The sequence below is a fragment of the Haliotis cracherodii genome, unplaced genomic scaffold, assembly GCF_022045235.1.
Source record: "Haliotis cracherodii isolate W230 unplaced genomic scaffold, xgHalCrac1.p SCAF_15, whole genome shotgun sequence".
Lineage (NCBI taxonomy): Eukaryota > Metazoa > Mollusca > Gastropoda > Lepetellida > Haliotidae > Haliotis > Haliotis cracherodii.
The window spans coordinates 36,825,218-36,840,139 of NW_027266270.1; the positions used below are offsets into that span (position 1 = coordinate 36,825,218).

The following is a 14,922-nucleotide window of genomic DNA, read 5'->3' on the forward strand; positions in this document are numbered from 1 at the left end:
GCAAAAAACACAGAATGAGCCCCATAAACCCCTTTTCCTGATCACCCATAACTTCCCACCATGGTGAAATGAATGCCTCCTGCATCCTCCTAGCAGATGGAAGTGGCTTCCCCTGACTGGCACACTGAGGAACCTATATAGGGCTGCTGAAAGGTCCATGTCATTTGGGAACTATGACATATCATCAGCCAGTCACATATTGTGTCAAAGAGCAGCTCTCATGACTTTACTTGGATACACCCATCGACACACTACCTCAAGTCTATGGAAGTTGTTCAGTAAAGAATGCTAAGTAAGTCAACATATGTCCATCCTCTCCCCTTCAAACACCTTAACTTATGTCTTAACATTAGTACAGCATACAAAATGTAAATAAACACTGCAGATTCCCTCATCTCAGAAATACATCTCTCCATGTCACTGTTACGCAGCAAGAGTTACCTGCCCTTGGCATTACAACCTTCAAACTCCTCACAGCGATAGCCCATTCACAGAGGTCTCAATACTATCACTACCACCAGTCAAAGCTCCCCTCTGTGTTGGGTGGCCACAACTATGCCGGGAGTTGAACTCTCAACCAACAGACCATTATGTTTACAAACAAGTGTTGTGACGGCTAATACTCTTACCCCATCTTAATTATTTTCTTTGTTTGCCAATTTCAATTTCTATTTCATTTCCATTATCATGCAATTGGTATCATAGGAATGTAAGGGGGAAGTTGGTTAATTTTCCATTCGTCTGCAATCTCGAACCAATCTGATTAAACAAACTAAACGTAAATTCATCTGTGAAATCTGATCAGTCGTAAACCTTTTCAAAGTTGGCTATGATGGCATTCCTAAAGACATAAGCCCCCGAAAAATGTGACCACTTTTGGGGTTAAAAGACAAATTTCAAGATTCTTGTTATGGCTACTTCCACACTGATGTCAGCGATGTTACCGAGAGTGTAACGAATGATGAAACCTTGATGAAATAATGCAGATGGACATGAGGAATACAAGACAAGCACTCACCAGACAGGACACCAGCATGTGTGAGGCTACAACACCGGCTACCACCACATACTGCTTCTTGTCCAGGGCATGGAAGAAAATGACACCCCAGAATGTGTGCAGCAAGATGAAACACAGGGTCAGGAACGCTGGAACAGAGAATATATAGTGTGAAAGTGGGGAACGCTGGAACAGAGAATGTATAGTAAGATAGTGGGGAACGCTGGAACAGAGAATATATAGTGTGATAGTGGGGAACGCTGGAACAGAGAATATATAGTGTGATAGTGGGGAATGCTGGAACAGAGAATGTATAGTGTGATAGTGGGGAACGCTGGAACAGAGAATGTATAGTGTGATAGTGGGGAACAGTCAGGAACGCTGGAACAGAGAATATATAGTGTGATAGTGGGGAACGCTGGAACAGAGAATGTATAGTGTGATAGTGGGGAACAGTCAGGAACGCTGGAACAGAGAATACATAGCGTGATAGTGGGGAACGCTGGAACAGAGAATATATAGTGTGATAGTGGGGAACGCTGGAACAGAGAATATATAGTGTGATAGTGGGGAACGCTGGAACAGAGAATATATAGTGTGATAGTGGGGAACAGTCAGGAACGCTGGAACAGAGAATACATAGCGTGATAGTGGGGAACGCTGGAACAGAGAATATATAGTGTGATAGTGGGGAACAGTCAGGAATGCTGGAACAGAGAATACATAGCGTGATAGTGGGGAACGCTGGAACAGAGAATGTATAGTGTGATAGTGGGGAACAACCAGGAATGCTGGAACAGAGAATACATAGCGTGATAGTGGGGAACGCTGGAACAGAGAATGTATAGTGTGATAGTGGGGAACAGTCAGGAACGCTGGAACAGAGAATGTATAGTGTGATAGTGGGGAACGCTGGAACAGAGAATATATAGTGTGATAGTGGGGAACAGTCAGGAACGCTGGAACAGAGAATATATAGTGTGATAGTGGGGAACAGTCAGGAACGCTGGAACAGAGAATATATAGTGTGATAGTGGGGAACGCTGGAACAGAGAATATATAGTGTGATAGTGGGGAATGCGGGAACAGAGAATATATAGTGTGATAGTGGGGAACAGTCAGGAACGCTGGAACAGAGAATGTATAGTGTGATAGTGGGGAACGCTGGAACAGAGAATATATAGTGTGATAGTGGGGAACGCTGGAACAGAGAATATATAGTGTGATAGTGGGGAACGCTGGAACAGAGAATATATAGTGTGATAGTGGGGAACAGTCAGGAACGCTGTAACAGAGAATGTATAGTGTGATAGTGGGGAACGCTGGAACAGAGAATATATAGTGTGATAGTGGGGAACAGTCAGGAACGCTGGAACAGAGAATATATAGCGTGATAGTGGGGAACGCTGGAACAGAGAATGTTGAGTGTGATGGTGGGGAACACACAGTCACGTACACTGCAACAGAGAATGTTGAGTGTGATGGTTGAGAACACACAGTCACGTACACTACAACAGAGAATGGTTAGTGTGATAGTGGGGAACACACAGTCACGAACACTGCAACAGAGAATGTTGAGTGTGATGGTTGAGAACACACAGTCACGAACACTGCAACAGAGAATGTTGAGTGTGATGGTGGGGAACACACAGTCACGAACACTGCAACAGAGAATGTTGAGTGTGATAGTGGGAAACACACAGTCACGTACACTGCAACAGAGAATGTTGAGTGTGATAGTGGGGAACACACAGTCACGAACACTGCAACAGAGAATGTTGAGTGTGATAGTGGGAAACACACAGTCACGTACACTGCAACAGAGAATGTTGAGTGTGATAGTGGGGAACACACAGTCACGAACACTGCAACAGAGAATGTTGAGTGTGATGGTTGAGAACACACAGTCACGAACACTGCAACAGAGAATGTTGAGTGTGATAGTGGGGAACACACAGTCACGAACACTGCAACAGAGAATGTTGAGTGTGATGGTGGGGAACACACAGTCACGTACACTGCAACAGAGAATGTTGAGTGTGATAGTGGGGAACACACAGTCACGAACACTGCAACAGAGAATGTTGAGTGTGATGGTGGGGAACACACAGTCACGAACACTACAACAGAGAATGTTGAGTGTGATGGTGGGGAACACACAGTCACGAACACTGCAACAGAGAATGTTGAGTGTGATGGTGGGGAACGCACAGTCACGTACACTGCAACAGAGAATCTTGAGTGTGATGGTGGGGAACGCACAGTCACGAACACTGCAACAGAGAATCTTGAGTGTGATGGTGGGGAACACACAGTCACGAACACTACAACAGAGAATGTTGAGTGTGATGGTGGGGAACACACAGTCACGAACACTGCAACAGAGAATGTTGAGTGTGATGGTGGGGAACACACAGTCACGTACACTGCAACAGAGAATCTTGAGTGTGATAGTGGGGAACGCACAGTCACGAACACTGCAACAGAGAATCTTGAGTGTGATGGTGGGGAACACACAGTCACGAACACTACAACAGAGAATGTTGAGTGTGATGGTGGGGAACACACAGTCACGAACACTGCAACAGAGAATGTTGAGTGTGATGGTGGGGAACACACAGTCACGTACACTGCAACAGAGAATGTTGAGTGTGATGGTTGAGAACACAGTCACGAACACTGCAACAGAGAATGTTGAGTGTGATGGTTGAGAACACAGTCACGAACACTGCAACAGAGAATGTTGAGTGTGATAGTGGGGAACGCACAGTCACGTACACTGCAACAGAGAATGTTGAGTGTGATGGTGGGGAACGCACAGTCACGTACACTGCAACAGAGAATGTTGAGTGTGATGGTGGGGAACACACAGTCACGTACACTGCAACAGAGAATGTTGAGTGTGATGGTTGAGAACACAGTCACGAACACTGCAACAGAGAATGTTGAGTGTGATGGTTGAGAACACACAGTCACGAACACTGCAACAGAGAATGTTGAGTGTGATGGTGGGGAACGCACAGTCACGAACACTGCAACAGAGAATGTTGAGTGTGATGGTGGGGAACACACAGTCACGTACACTGCAACAGAGAATGTTGAGTGTGATGGTGGGGAACGCACAGTCACGAACACTGCAACAGAGAATGTTGAGTGTGATGGTTGAGAACACAGTCACGAACACTGCAACAGAGAATGTTGAGTGTGATGGTGGGGAACACACAGTCACGAACACTGCAACAGAGAATGTTGAGTGTGATGGTTGAGAACACAGTCACGAACACTGCAACAGAGAATGTTGAGGGTGATGGTGGGGAACACACAGTCACGAACACTACAACAGAGAATGTTGAGTGTGATGGTGGGGAACGCACAGTCACGTACACTGCAACAGAGAATGTTGAGTGTGATGGTGGGGAACACACAGTCACGAACACTGCAACAGAGAATGTTGAGTGTGATGGTGGGAAACACACAGTCACGTACACTGCAACAGAGAATCTTGAGTGTGATGGTGGGGAACACACAGTCACGAACATTGCAACAGAGAATGTTGAGTGTGATGGTGGGGAACGCACAGTCACGAACACTGCAACAGAGAATCTTGAGTGTGATGGTGGGGAACGCACAGTCACGAACACTGCAACAGAGAATGTTGAGTGTGATGGTTGAGAACACAGTCACGAACACTGCAACAGAGAATGTTGAGTGTGATGGTGGGGAACGCACAGTCACGTACACTGCAACAGAGAATGTTGAGTGTGATGGTGGGAAACACACAGTCACGTACACTGCAACAGAGAATGTTGAGTGTGATGGTGGGGAACACAGTCACGAACACTGCAACAGAGAATGTTGAGTGTGATGGTGGGAAACACACAGTCACGTACACTGCAACAGAGAATGTTAAGTGTGATGGTGGGGAACACACAGTCACGAACACTGCAACAGAGAATGTTGAGTGTGATGGTGGGCATGGTAAAACATCATATATCATGGTGACTAATACATCATATATCATGGTGACTAATACATCATATATCATGGTGACTAATACATCATATATCATGGTGACTAATACATCATATATCATGGTGACTAATATATCATATATCATGGTGACTAATACATCAATCTGGAGCATGCAAACCATGGACTGAAAGCAGGAGATACAGTGATTTGGAATCGCCACAGGGTAACAGGTTGGTAAGATATTTACCTGACGTGAGGAAAAAGAGGTGAGAATCTCCATGGATACCAATTGTGCCTGGACCCACCATGTCTGCGAGCACGTTGATGAGGGAGAACGCCCCACACATGATGCCAAAGCCTAGACCAGACACTGTAATCCAATCAAAGTCACATTGGTCAGGAATCTAATATGTTTAACAGAGTGTTAACCAAACCAATCAATTGATATTGATTTCCATTCTGCCTCAAATCATAGATGAAGTACAGTACTTAGTGTTTTTAGTAAATCTTACAGAGCAATGAACACACACATTTAGAAAGTCAAATGTAATGTATGTTATTTGGGGATAACACTTTCTTAGTATTCAGAATGAGGCACCTACTCGCCAGCACACTTGTATGACTTGTCAGAGGGGTACACAAATTACATCATCTAGACTACCAGTTGTCAAGACTTTCATTTTTGTGGAAGCTTCAGTGGCTGAGTGGGTTAGATCGCTGACATTGTGTGCTGGCGATTAGGTGCCTCACTCTGGCAGTGTGGATTCAAATCACGGACGGGACTCAACCCAAAAAGTACTATCTGTACTTAACTAAGAAAGTGTTATCTCAAATAGAACATTTGTCATACATATAGAATACTAAACGAGCTCCTGTGTAATACCAATTTTATGAAACGAGTGAATAGTTGTTGTATCTGACGAGCGAAAGCGAGTCAGATACCACAACTATTCACGAGTTTCATAAAATTGGTTTTACACAGTAGTGAGTTTAGTATTTTATTTATTACTTGCCATTTAAAACGTTTTTAGAATTATACTGTCGAGTGTGAATAGGCTGACACCTAGACGATCCACGGAATAATACAATTCAGTTTAACAGAATAATACTTCAAACACGTCAAAAGTTGAAACGTATGAATTTAATGCCATACAACGGTCTACCTTTAGAATTCAGGCGTCCGTTCCACAAAATTATCGTAGCGTTAAGGTTATCGCAACTCACATACTTAAACTTAGACCAACGACTGTCGTTGCGCTACAGCACGATCGCCTTGTGGAATGTGGCCTTGCACCTCAAAGTTTACAATCACGTCACAGTACCCAATGACGTAATTTGTGGAATTTTGTTGCAAGATCCTTCGGCGAAACAATGCCATGTGACGTCAGCCTAGCAACAAGGTTGCTGGGGTCATCGAGTGTGCTTAAGCTCCTCTCAGTGATCTATCATCTCCACACGCAATGTTGTTGAATAAGTCAAGGGATGTTGAGAGCTTTCAATATTTGTTCGTGAAACGTGTTCCGAGAGTACATAAGCACGCGTTTTGGTATTACACAATGTGTAATACAGCTGTATGTTTATTAAACGGGTGATCTCTTCACGGGCAAGTAATAAATAGCAATATCAAATAATAGACTAAACTTCTGGTGAACTGCATCACATAAAATTACTGAATCACAGGTTTTTGGCAATTTATGTATTGATAATATTTTCATTTTGCATTTTATTGTAAATCTATGTTGTCAAAAGAGAAAAGTATATTATATTCAATTTTTTCTAAGGTGTTTGATCCAGTTGACAGAGCCAAACTCTGGTTAGTATTAAAACAAAAACACATTTCTCCTAAGATGTTTGGATCCATTTATGATAGTATAAAATCTTGTGCTAAAGCTAATCATACATTTTCTGAGGAAACTTTTGAATGTAATGATGGTGTTTGTCAAGGATGTGTTTTAAGTCTCTTTCTGTTTTACATAATTATTGATGATTCAGACAAAGAAATAGAAATTTCATGTTGTCAATTATATCATGAATTGACTCAGTTGTTTTTACTGCTTTTTTGCAGATGATGTACAATTATTTTCTGACACAATTTTTGGGTTACAAAAGTGAAATAATGTCTTTGAACAATATTGTGTGGAATTATCAGTTAACTGTTAATTTAGAAAAGACAAGAGTTGCAGTATTTAAGAGTTGTAGTGCCAATTATGAACCAATTATGGCCTACACCCATACTGAATAAAGTGAGTGAGTGAGTGAGTGAGTATGGTTTTACGCCGCTTTTAGCAATATTCCAGCAATATCACGGCGGGGGACACCAGAAATGGGCTTCACACATTGTACCCATGTCGGGAATCGAACCCGGGTCTTCGGCGTGACGAGCGAACGCTTTAACCACTAGGCTACCCGACCGCCCCATACTGAATAAAGACCAATGATCTTGATATTTCCATAGCTCCCAAGTCTACCAAATCTCTGCTACACATCACTTAGGCAAATCTTTGACTTATATAACACACATCAATGCATGAGTCTTACCATAGGCCATGATGTGCTTATTGGAGATGTCTTTAGGCGTGACATTTTCTGTCTGAGCTGTCAGACTAACTTTCTGAAGGCCTTCATCAGCCCTCCTGGAAACAAGGAATATACACAACAAAATGTTAAATAAGATCCAATAAATCAATCAATTCATTCAAAACATCCAGGTAAGACACCAGGTGGGTGTGTGCAGATCACATCAGGGGACAGCTTCAGGGATTCTAACATTATAAGTTGTAGCAGTATCCCGTGTGGTACATGTGGTCTGAGCATGAGGCAAATGGTATAAAACCTAACTGGGGACACATTAACTGCATATACCCCAAGTGATACTGCTACAACAAATTTATCTTATTGACATTTTATATCTGCCATTGTAAAAGAATTAAAACAAATTCAAAATTGATAGAAAACAGCTGTACAACTGAGCTGAGGTTAACTTGCACTGTGTCACATGACTTTCATTGACACATGAACAGCATGCAACTCCTTGCTTTGTAGCCGGGAATAAAGGATTTATTCTGCCACTCAGACATCCACATGCAGCCTCTTATCTTCCCAGCGGGGTATAAAGGATTTATTCTGCCACTCAGACATCCACATGCAGCCTCTTATCTTCCCAGCAGGGTATAAAGGATTTATCCTGCCACTCGGACATCCACGTGCAGCCTCATTTCTTCCCAGCGGGGTATAAAGGATTTATCCTGCCACTCGGACATCCACGTGCAGCCTCATTTCTTCCCAGCGGGGTATAAGGGATTTATCCTGCCACTCAGACATCCATGTTCAGCCTCTTATCTTCCCAGCGGGGTATAAGGGATTTATTCTGCCACTCAGACATCCACATGCAGCCTCTTATCTTCCCAGCGGGGTATAAGGGGTTTATCCTGCCACTCAGACATCCACATGCAGCCTCTTATCTTCCCAGCTGGGTATAAGGGGTTTATCCTGCCACTCAGACATCCACGTGCAGCCTCTTATCTTCCCAGCGGGGTATAAAGGATTTATCCTGCCACTCGGACATCCACGTGCAGCCTCATTTCTTCCCAGCGGGGTATAAAGGATTTAAACCTGCCACTCGGACATCCACGTGCAGCCTCATTTCTTCCCAGCGGGGTATAAGGGATTTATCCTGCCACTCAGACATCCATGTTCAGCCTCTTATCTTCCCAGCGGGGTATAAGGGATTTATTCTGCCACTCAGACATCCACGTGCAGCCTCTTATCTTCCCAGCGGGGTATAAGGGATTTATTCTCCCGCTCAGAAATGTATTCCCCTCCCAGGCAGGGTACATATATTTTATCAAGAACATGTGAACCAATCAGCTCTCAATAATCTGACTTGGAGGTAAGATAATGGTTTCCTTCATGCTGTATGATAACCTGGTAGGCACAAGTGTGTCACAAATAGGGCTGGGACCATACACCAACTGTGCTATCTGATACACATCACAATACCTGACACACTGACGATTAACAGATGAAAAAATTTACTCTTTCACTATCAATTTGCACTACTGATTAGTGCTTAGTGTAACAGTTATTACAGCAAACATTTAAGGTAAGAATTGATGTTTTCTACTAAGTAACTTCGTGTGTAAGTGCACCTTGATCAAGCAACACCGGGATCAGCACTGAAGGCTGCACCGTGGAGGTGAAGCATTATAGGAGACCCTTGAAAGGCAATCTTTACCTTAAAAGTTTGTAGAAGAGGAATCTGAACAGCTCTTGGAAAATGACTGAGAACACCAGCCCGAATGCCAGATCATTCTGGAGGGGAACCACAGCGTACCACAGTATGGAGGATATCAGCAGTGCTAGCAACCAGAAGAATGCCCTGAAGTCATAAAGATAATAAGAGGATTGGCATAAAAATTAGAAGAAAACATTCAGTATACATCTCATAAACATGATAAATGGTTTGACATCATGGACATATATACACAACATTTGTTTTTGTTTGTTTGTTTAATTGTTTTAACACTGCACTCATAATGTAAATAATCTAGTGTGGACCAGACAATACAGTGATTGACATCATGAACATCGGTCTACGCAACTGGGATACGATGACATGCATCAACCAAGTCAGCAAGCTTAACCACCCGATCCTGTTAGTCGCTTGGGTAGTTGAAGACCCATTCTAACCAAGATCACTGGTCATATCTACACAACAAAACAGGCGAGACAGAAACATAAAAAAAATAAAAAATACTTGACATTGCTTGAATTACCCTGCATCCTGGTTGAATGTTGTCAAATCACTGACCCTGCTATCCTGGTTGATTGTTGTCAGTTCACTTACCCTGCTATCCTGGTTGAACGATGTCAATTCACTTACCCTGCTATCCTGGTTGAATGTTGTCAGTTCACTTACCCTGCTATCCTGGTTGAATGATGCCAATTCACCATGTTCACTTACCCTGCTATCCTGGTTGAATGTTGTCAGTTCACTTACCCTGCTATCAGTACAATGACCCTGAGGGGATCCCTGGCAATAGTGAAAACAAACATTGCCAATGGGGGACCAAAGGCAATGAATGTACACCCGAAGAATTCCATTAAAGTCATCTTGACAGACACCTGGAAAAGATAATGGGTTATCAATGAATGAACTTACCACGATGATGGTTACCACAAACAGTGGACAGGAATAACGTAACCATGGTAATAGAAGACAGGAATAATGTAACCATGGTAACAGTGGACAAAACTTTTGTAACCATGGTAACAGTAGATAGGAATAATGTATCCACAGTAACAGAAATATGTGGTGCTGGTTTGAAAATGGCATTGAAGAAAGAAGTAATGATGAATAGTGCAAGATGTTATGGGTGCAAGAAACATATCATAAGATGAAAGCAAGATTTGAGATGCATGAACCAATTACCATAGCAAATCTATGTTCATTTTTAACATGATAAAGCAACCAACAACAACCCAATATTTATGTCTGTTTTCACATCTCACATTCAAAACATATTAATTTCATGTGTATGAGTTTTGATAAACACAACACTTAATATATGAATAACAAGTTGAAATTCAGTTTGTAGTAAACATGCTAAATGGATCGGTTACTTCTGAACCTAGCAAACACAGAAATGAAGGAGTAATGCATCTTTAATCTCTTAACATGCTGAAACAAAAACATATCCTCAACATTTGACCAACTCTTCAGCATATATCATGTACATCATGTATATATAAAAAAGATCAGGTTGAGACTTAAGCCACGAGTTTGAAGACAGGTTAAAGTGTTTTGTTTGTTGGTTTGTTTGTTGTTTAATGCCTCACTCAGAAGTATTGCAGCTCAATGATGGCAGCCTGTAATTTCTATTTGGTTTATCATGTCTTGTAGTAAACTAAGCTAAAGATTGCCACTCTACTGACATTGAAACCTACTGAAAGTGATGCCAAGGGCAACGGCCAGACTTGCAGCCTCAAACTCTGTAGAAATGCTGTCATCAAGGACGTGTGGACAATATGTATGTCAGATACATGTGTTGGTAGTTGCAGTCAGTGAACAAATGACACGTCCAACATGTTATACTTCTAGTGATACACAAGCTGCCCTAAGAGACAATACTTTAAGACAGGAGCAGCTTTAGAATACTGTCTTCTCTATCTTAGCATGAGCAAGTGCCCCACCCCCAACCAACTTCTAGACCAACCTGTACTGTAATCTTTTTAAGCACACCATACCAATCTAGAAGATTTCCATGACAGTCTGTACTGTCCATGTAACACATCAGTGTACAAGATGTAAATAAGTGCCCATCTAGAAGATTTCCATGACAGTCTGTTCTTTCCATGTAACACATCAGTGTACAAGATGTAAATAAGTGCCCATCTAGAAGATTTCCATGACAGTCTGTACTTTCCATGTAACACATCAGTGTACAAGATGTAAATAAGTGCCCATCTAGAAGATTTCCATGACAGTCTGTACTTTCCATGTAACACATCAGTGTACAAGATGTAAATAAGTGCCCATCTAGAAGATTTCCATGACAGTCTGTACTTTCCATGTAACACATCAGTGTACAAGATGTAAATAAGTGCCCATCTAGAAGACTTCCATGACAGTCTGTACTTTCCATGTAACACATCAGTGTACAAGATGTAAATAAGTGCCCATCTAGAAGATTTCCATGACAGTCTGTACTTTCCATGTAACACATCAGTGTACAAGATGTAAATAAGTGCCCATCTAGAAGACTTCCATGACAGTCTGTACTTTCCATGTAACACATCAGTGTACAAGATGTAAATAAGTGCCCAGGAACCAGTACAAAAAGGTTTCTTTGTTTGTTGTTAACACCACACTCAGCAATATTCCAGCTATATGACTGCGGTCTGTAAATAATGGGAGTCTGGACCAGTGATTCATATCATGATCACTGATGCATGCAATTGGGATACGATCACATGCATCAACCAAGTCAGCGAGCCTGACCACCTGACCCCTTTAGTAGCCTCTTACGACAAGCATTGTCGCTTCTTATGACAAGCATGGGTTGCTGAAGACCAATTGTAACCCGGATCTTCACATGTGTTGAAAAAGTTTGGAGTTCATTGATTTTGAACTATGTTTGTTCTCTACCACACAATCTCTAATACTCAATCTCTACCGCAAGCAATCTTGATCTTAGAACTATGTTGCCAGAATATGCATTTATCCTTTTCTTAATTTCATGTGCACATGGTAGACTTGGTAGATTGAAAAACTACTGGATAACAACTTGTTGAAAACTAGAATTCTGTTGCCAACACTTGACAGTAATTCATTCAAGACATATTTGGGTTTATTTATTAAAAATGGAGGAGGTCTTTGATAGGCATTTAGAAGTCAGGAGAACATGAATACATGACACTCTTTATGGACAGCAACTTCTTTTATTCTTTGTACAATGTTTCAGAGCTACTTCTTGCTCCTTCATCAGATGAATGACTTTGAAAAGTACTTGATTTTGATTGGTCAATCAGAGGTATCAAATCACAATAAATCCCCCTCTAATTGAAACAGCTGATTTTATGGCCGCATCACCACGGAGACTAATATTTTTGGAATAGCACTTCAGTCATTGTTGGTAGGGGTATTTAAATAATTATATGTGCAATTATAGGCTACAAATTTCAAAGCTGTAGTTCCTACAATATTCAAAGGATGTGTGGCAATATACATTGTGCAGAAAACAAAACAGAAATCTACAAAGAGAATGTATTTCAGGTTTTGGGAACAGAGAGCTTATAATTTGGCACATTTTACACAAAACTGTGATGTCATATCTTTTGTGTCACAATGAATGAGTTGTAGAAATGCTCTGCAACATGTGCAAGTTCTACAGCACACATTAGCAGATATTGTGAAAGGGCGAATCCATAGTCACCACAGGGAACACTTGATGAACTGATGAAGGATATGGTAATAATATATAGATATTGTCTCAGCTGTAGCAAATGCATTATAATAGCATCAATCCAATACAGGGTTACCTAATACAGAAGCTCAGCAGAACGGGACAGAGTGATGAAAATGGTACCAATTAGCAAAAACTGAATATCACTCAAAGCAAAAAACAGCTACTTTTGATCATGTTGATAGCCAAAAATGGAACCTAATCTATTTTTACTTTGGTTTTTAAAAATAAGCAATATATGAAATGAAACTCACAGGTTCACAAGCAAATACAAATAACTGTGAAATGTAAATCGCCTTAAAACATATTTACTTTAGAAATTAGCCTCTTCTTCCAATTTATTTGCCAACTCTGATAGTCAATGTCAAACGGAAATTTAAATTTTACAATGTCGTATCGATGTGTTGTACAAGAGAAGACAGTCAGGAAAAAATGAACATGCTGTATCACATGATGAACGCTTCAAGTTTGTGGTTCTAGAGTACCTTAGGAAAGTATAAAGAAATTTGCAGGAATATAAAAGCTTTTTCTCTCCGTTTTTCGAGATGCATTTGTCATGTTACAGATGTGATTGAAAATATGAACTTTGAAGCAAGTATCCAATCTGGTACTGGAGCAGGGGTCCGGAAACGGTCATATGCGGCGGACATGTCCCATTGGGAATGTCATATGTCTGATTTAAAATATTGCCTACATTCAAATTTTGCTGTCCCGACATTTGGGGTCCAAATAATCTACCGGTCATTCAGTTAAAACGTACCCAGTGATACACCTTCAAAGAATTTTGATGCAATGGTCGGAAGAAATTGTATCTGAAATTATTATTTTATCAGGAATAATATATTCCAATATTGTGTTATTTTAGTTGCACAATATATACTTGAAATTATAAGAACCATAAGCGTAGCACTTTGGTACAGATGGTATGCAGGATATTTTTTGATGTATGGAACGATTTTGACCAGTCACCGTAGGGGCTTCCCGCACTACATGTATTTTGATTGCGAAAACGTAATGTTGACATTTAATGGTCAAACTGCCTCAAATACGACTTTTAGCGTGTAATGGTACAGCATTTATGATATGTGTATCCATCTCTTGCAACTAAAGTTCATTTCAAGGCGTCAATAGCGGTAATCTGACTGTGGTTGCTGTAAATAATGGGGAGTTGTGCGATCTACCGATCACTTCGCATACAATTTCTCCGAAATTATTGTTTGTATCCAATCTGACACTAAAGTACAGTAGGCAATGATAGGTAGTTATACAGGAATTTGCAGGAATAAAGAAGCTTTTCTCCTCCATTGTCTGAGATGCATTTGTCAAATTACAGATGTCATTGAAAACATGAAATTTTAAGTAAGTATCCAATCAGAAAACTACTACTGAAGAAAACTAGACAGACAAAGGAAAGATACCCAACATTTCTGACATCAATATTTAGGCATCAGCATAAGCCTCTGCTAAGACAATGAAGACCGTAACTATGTGATTATTTTATATTGGTAAAGTATTTACAGTAATGTAAGAGTATATATATGCTTGTTCAGATGGCTAACAGCACAAGGGAATAATTGCATTCTCAATGACTAAACGCCCCCCAATGAACACTTCCATACATTCTTTTTCATAAAAACCTTTTGAAGAAGATACGAATACTTGATGTTTACTTTAAAGGTAACACGGAGAAAATATCATTTCCTGTGTTGAATTTGAACAATCACTACGGCCTACATTGAATATATTTACATAAAATGTGTGTGAAATTTGCATGAATCCAAATAGGCCTATTGGTGTTCAGAACAAACTGACTCTGATACATACTCAAAATTCAGAAATGTCCAAGTTATCAGTCAATGTTTTTCCACTTGTGCACCTTGTTTCAACCCGGAAGTAGCTGATGACAAATGCCTATTTCCGGTTGTAAGGAAATGAATGGTAAAACGTTTTCCATTGGATAAATGTGTTCCATAAGTTTTTATTGTTTAT

General features: G+C 40.8%; 1 protein-coding gene across 1 annotated transcript in view; it reads right to left on the reverse strand.

Moving 5' to 3' along the window:
- LOC139462580 (gamma-secretase subunit Aph-1-like) overlaps positions 1 to 14,839 on the reverse strand; it is an 18,406-nt gene extending 3,567 nt beyond the window's left edge. The window contains exons 1-6 of the mRNA XM_071244419.1: positions 14,758 to 14,839; positions 9,969 to 10,093; positions 9,204 to 9,347; positions 7,508 to 7,602; positions 5,217 to 5,339; positions 1,019 to 1,146 (exon numbers count right to left, since the gene is read on the reverse strand). Of these exons, the coding sequence (XP_071100520.1) occupies positions 1,019 to 1,146; positions 5,217 to 5,339; positions 7,508 to 7,602; positions 9,204 to 9,347; positions 9,969 to 10,081 (603 nt within the window). The 5' untranslated portion in view covers positions 10,082 to 10,093; positions 14,758 to 14,839. The remainder of the gene's footprint in view (positions 1 to 1,018; positions 1,147 to 5,216; positions 5,340 to 7,507; positions 7,603 to 9,203; positions 9,348 to 9,968; positions 10,094 to 14,757) is intronic.
- Positions 14,840 to 14,922: the final 83 nt, after the last annotated feature.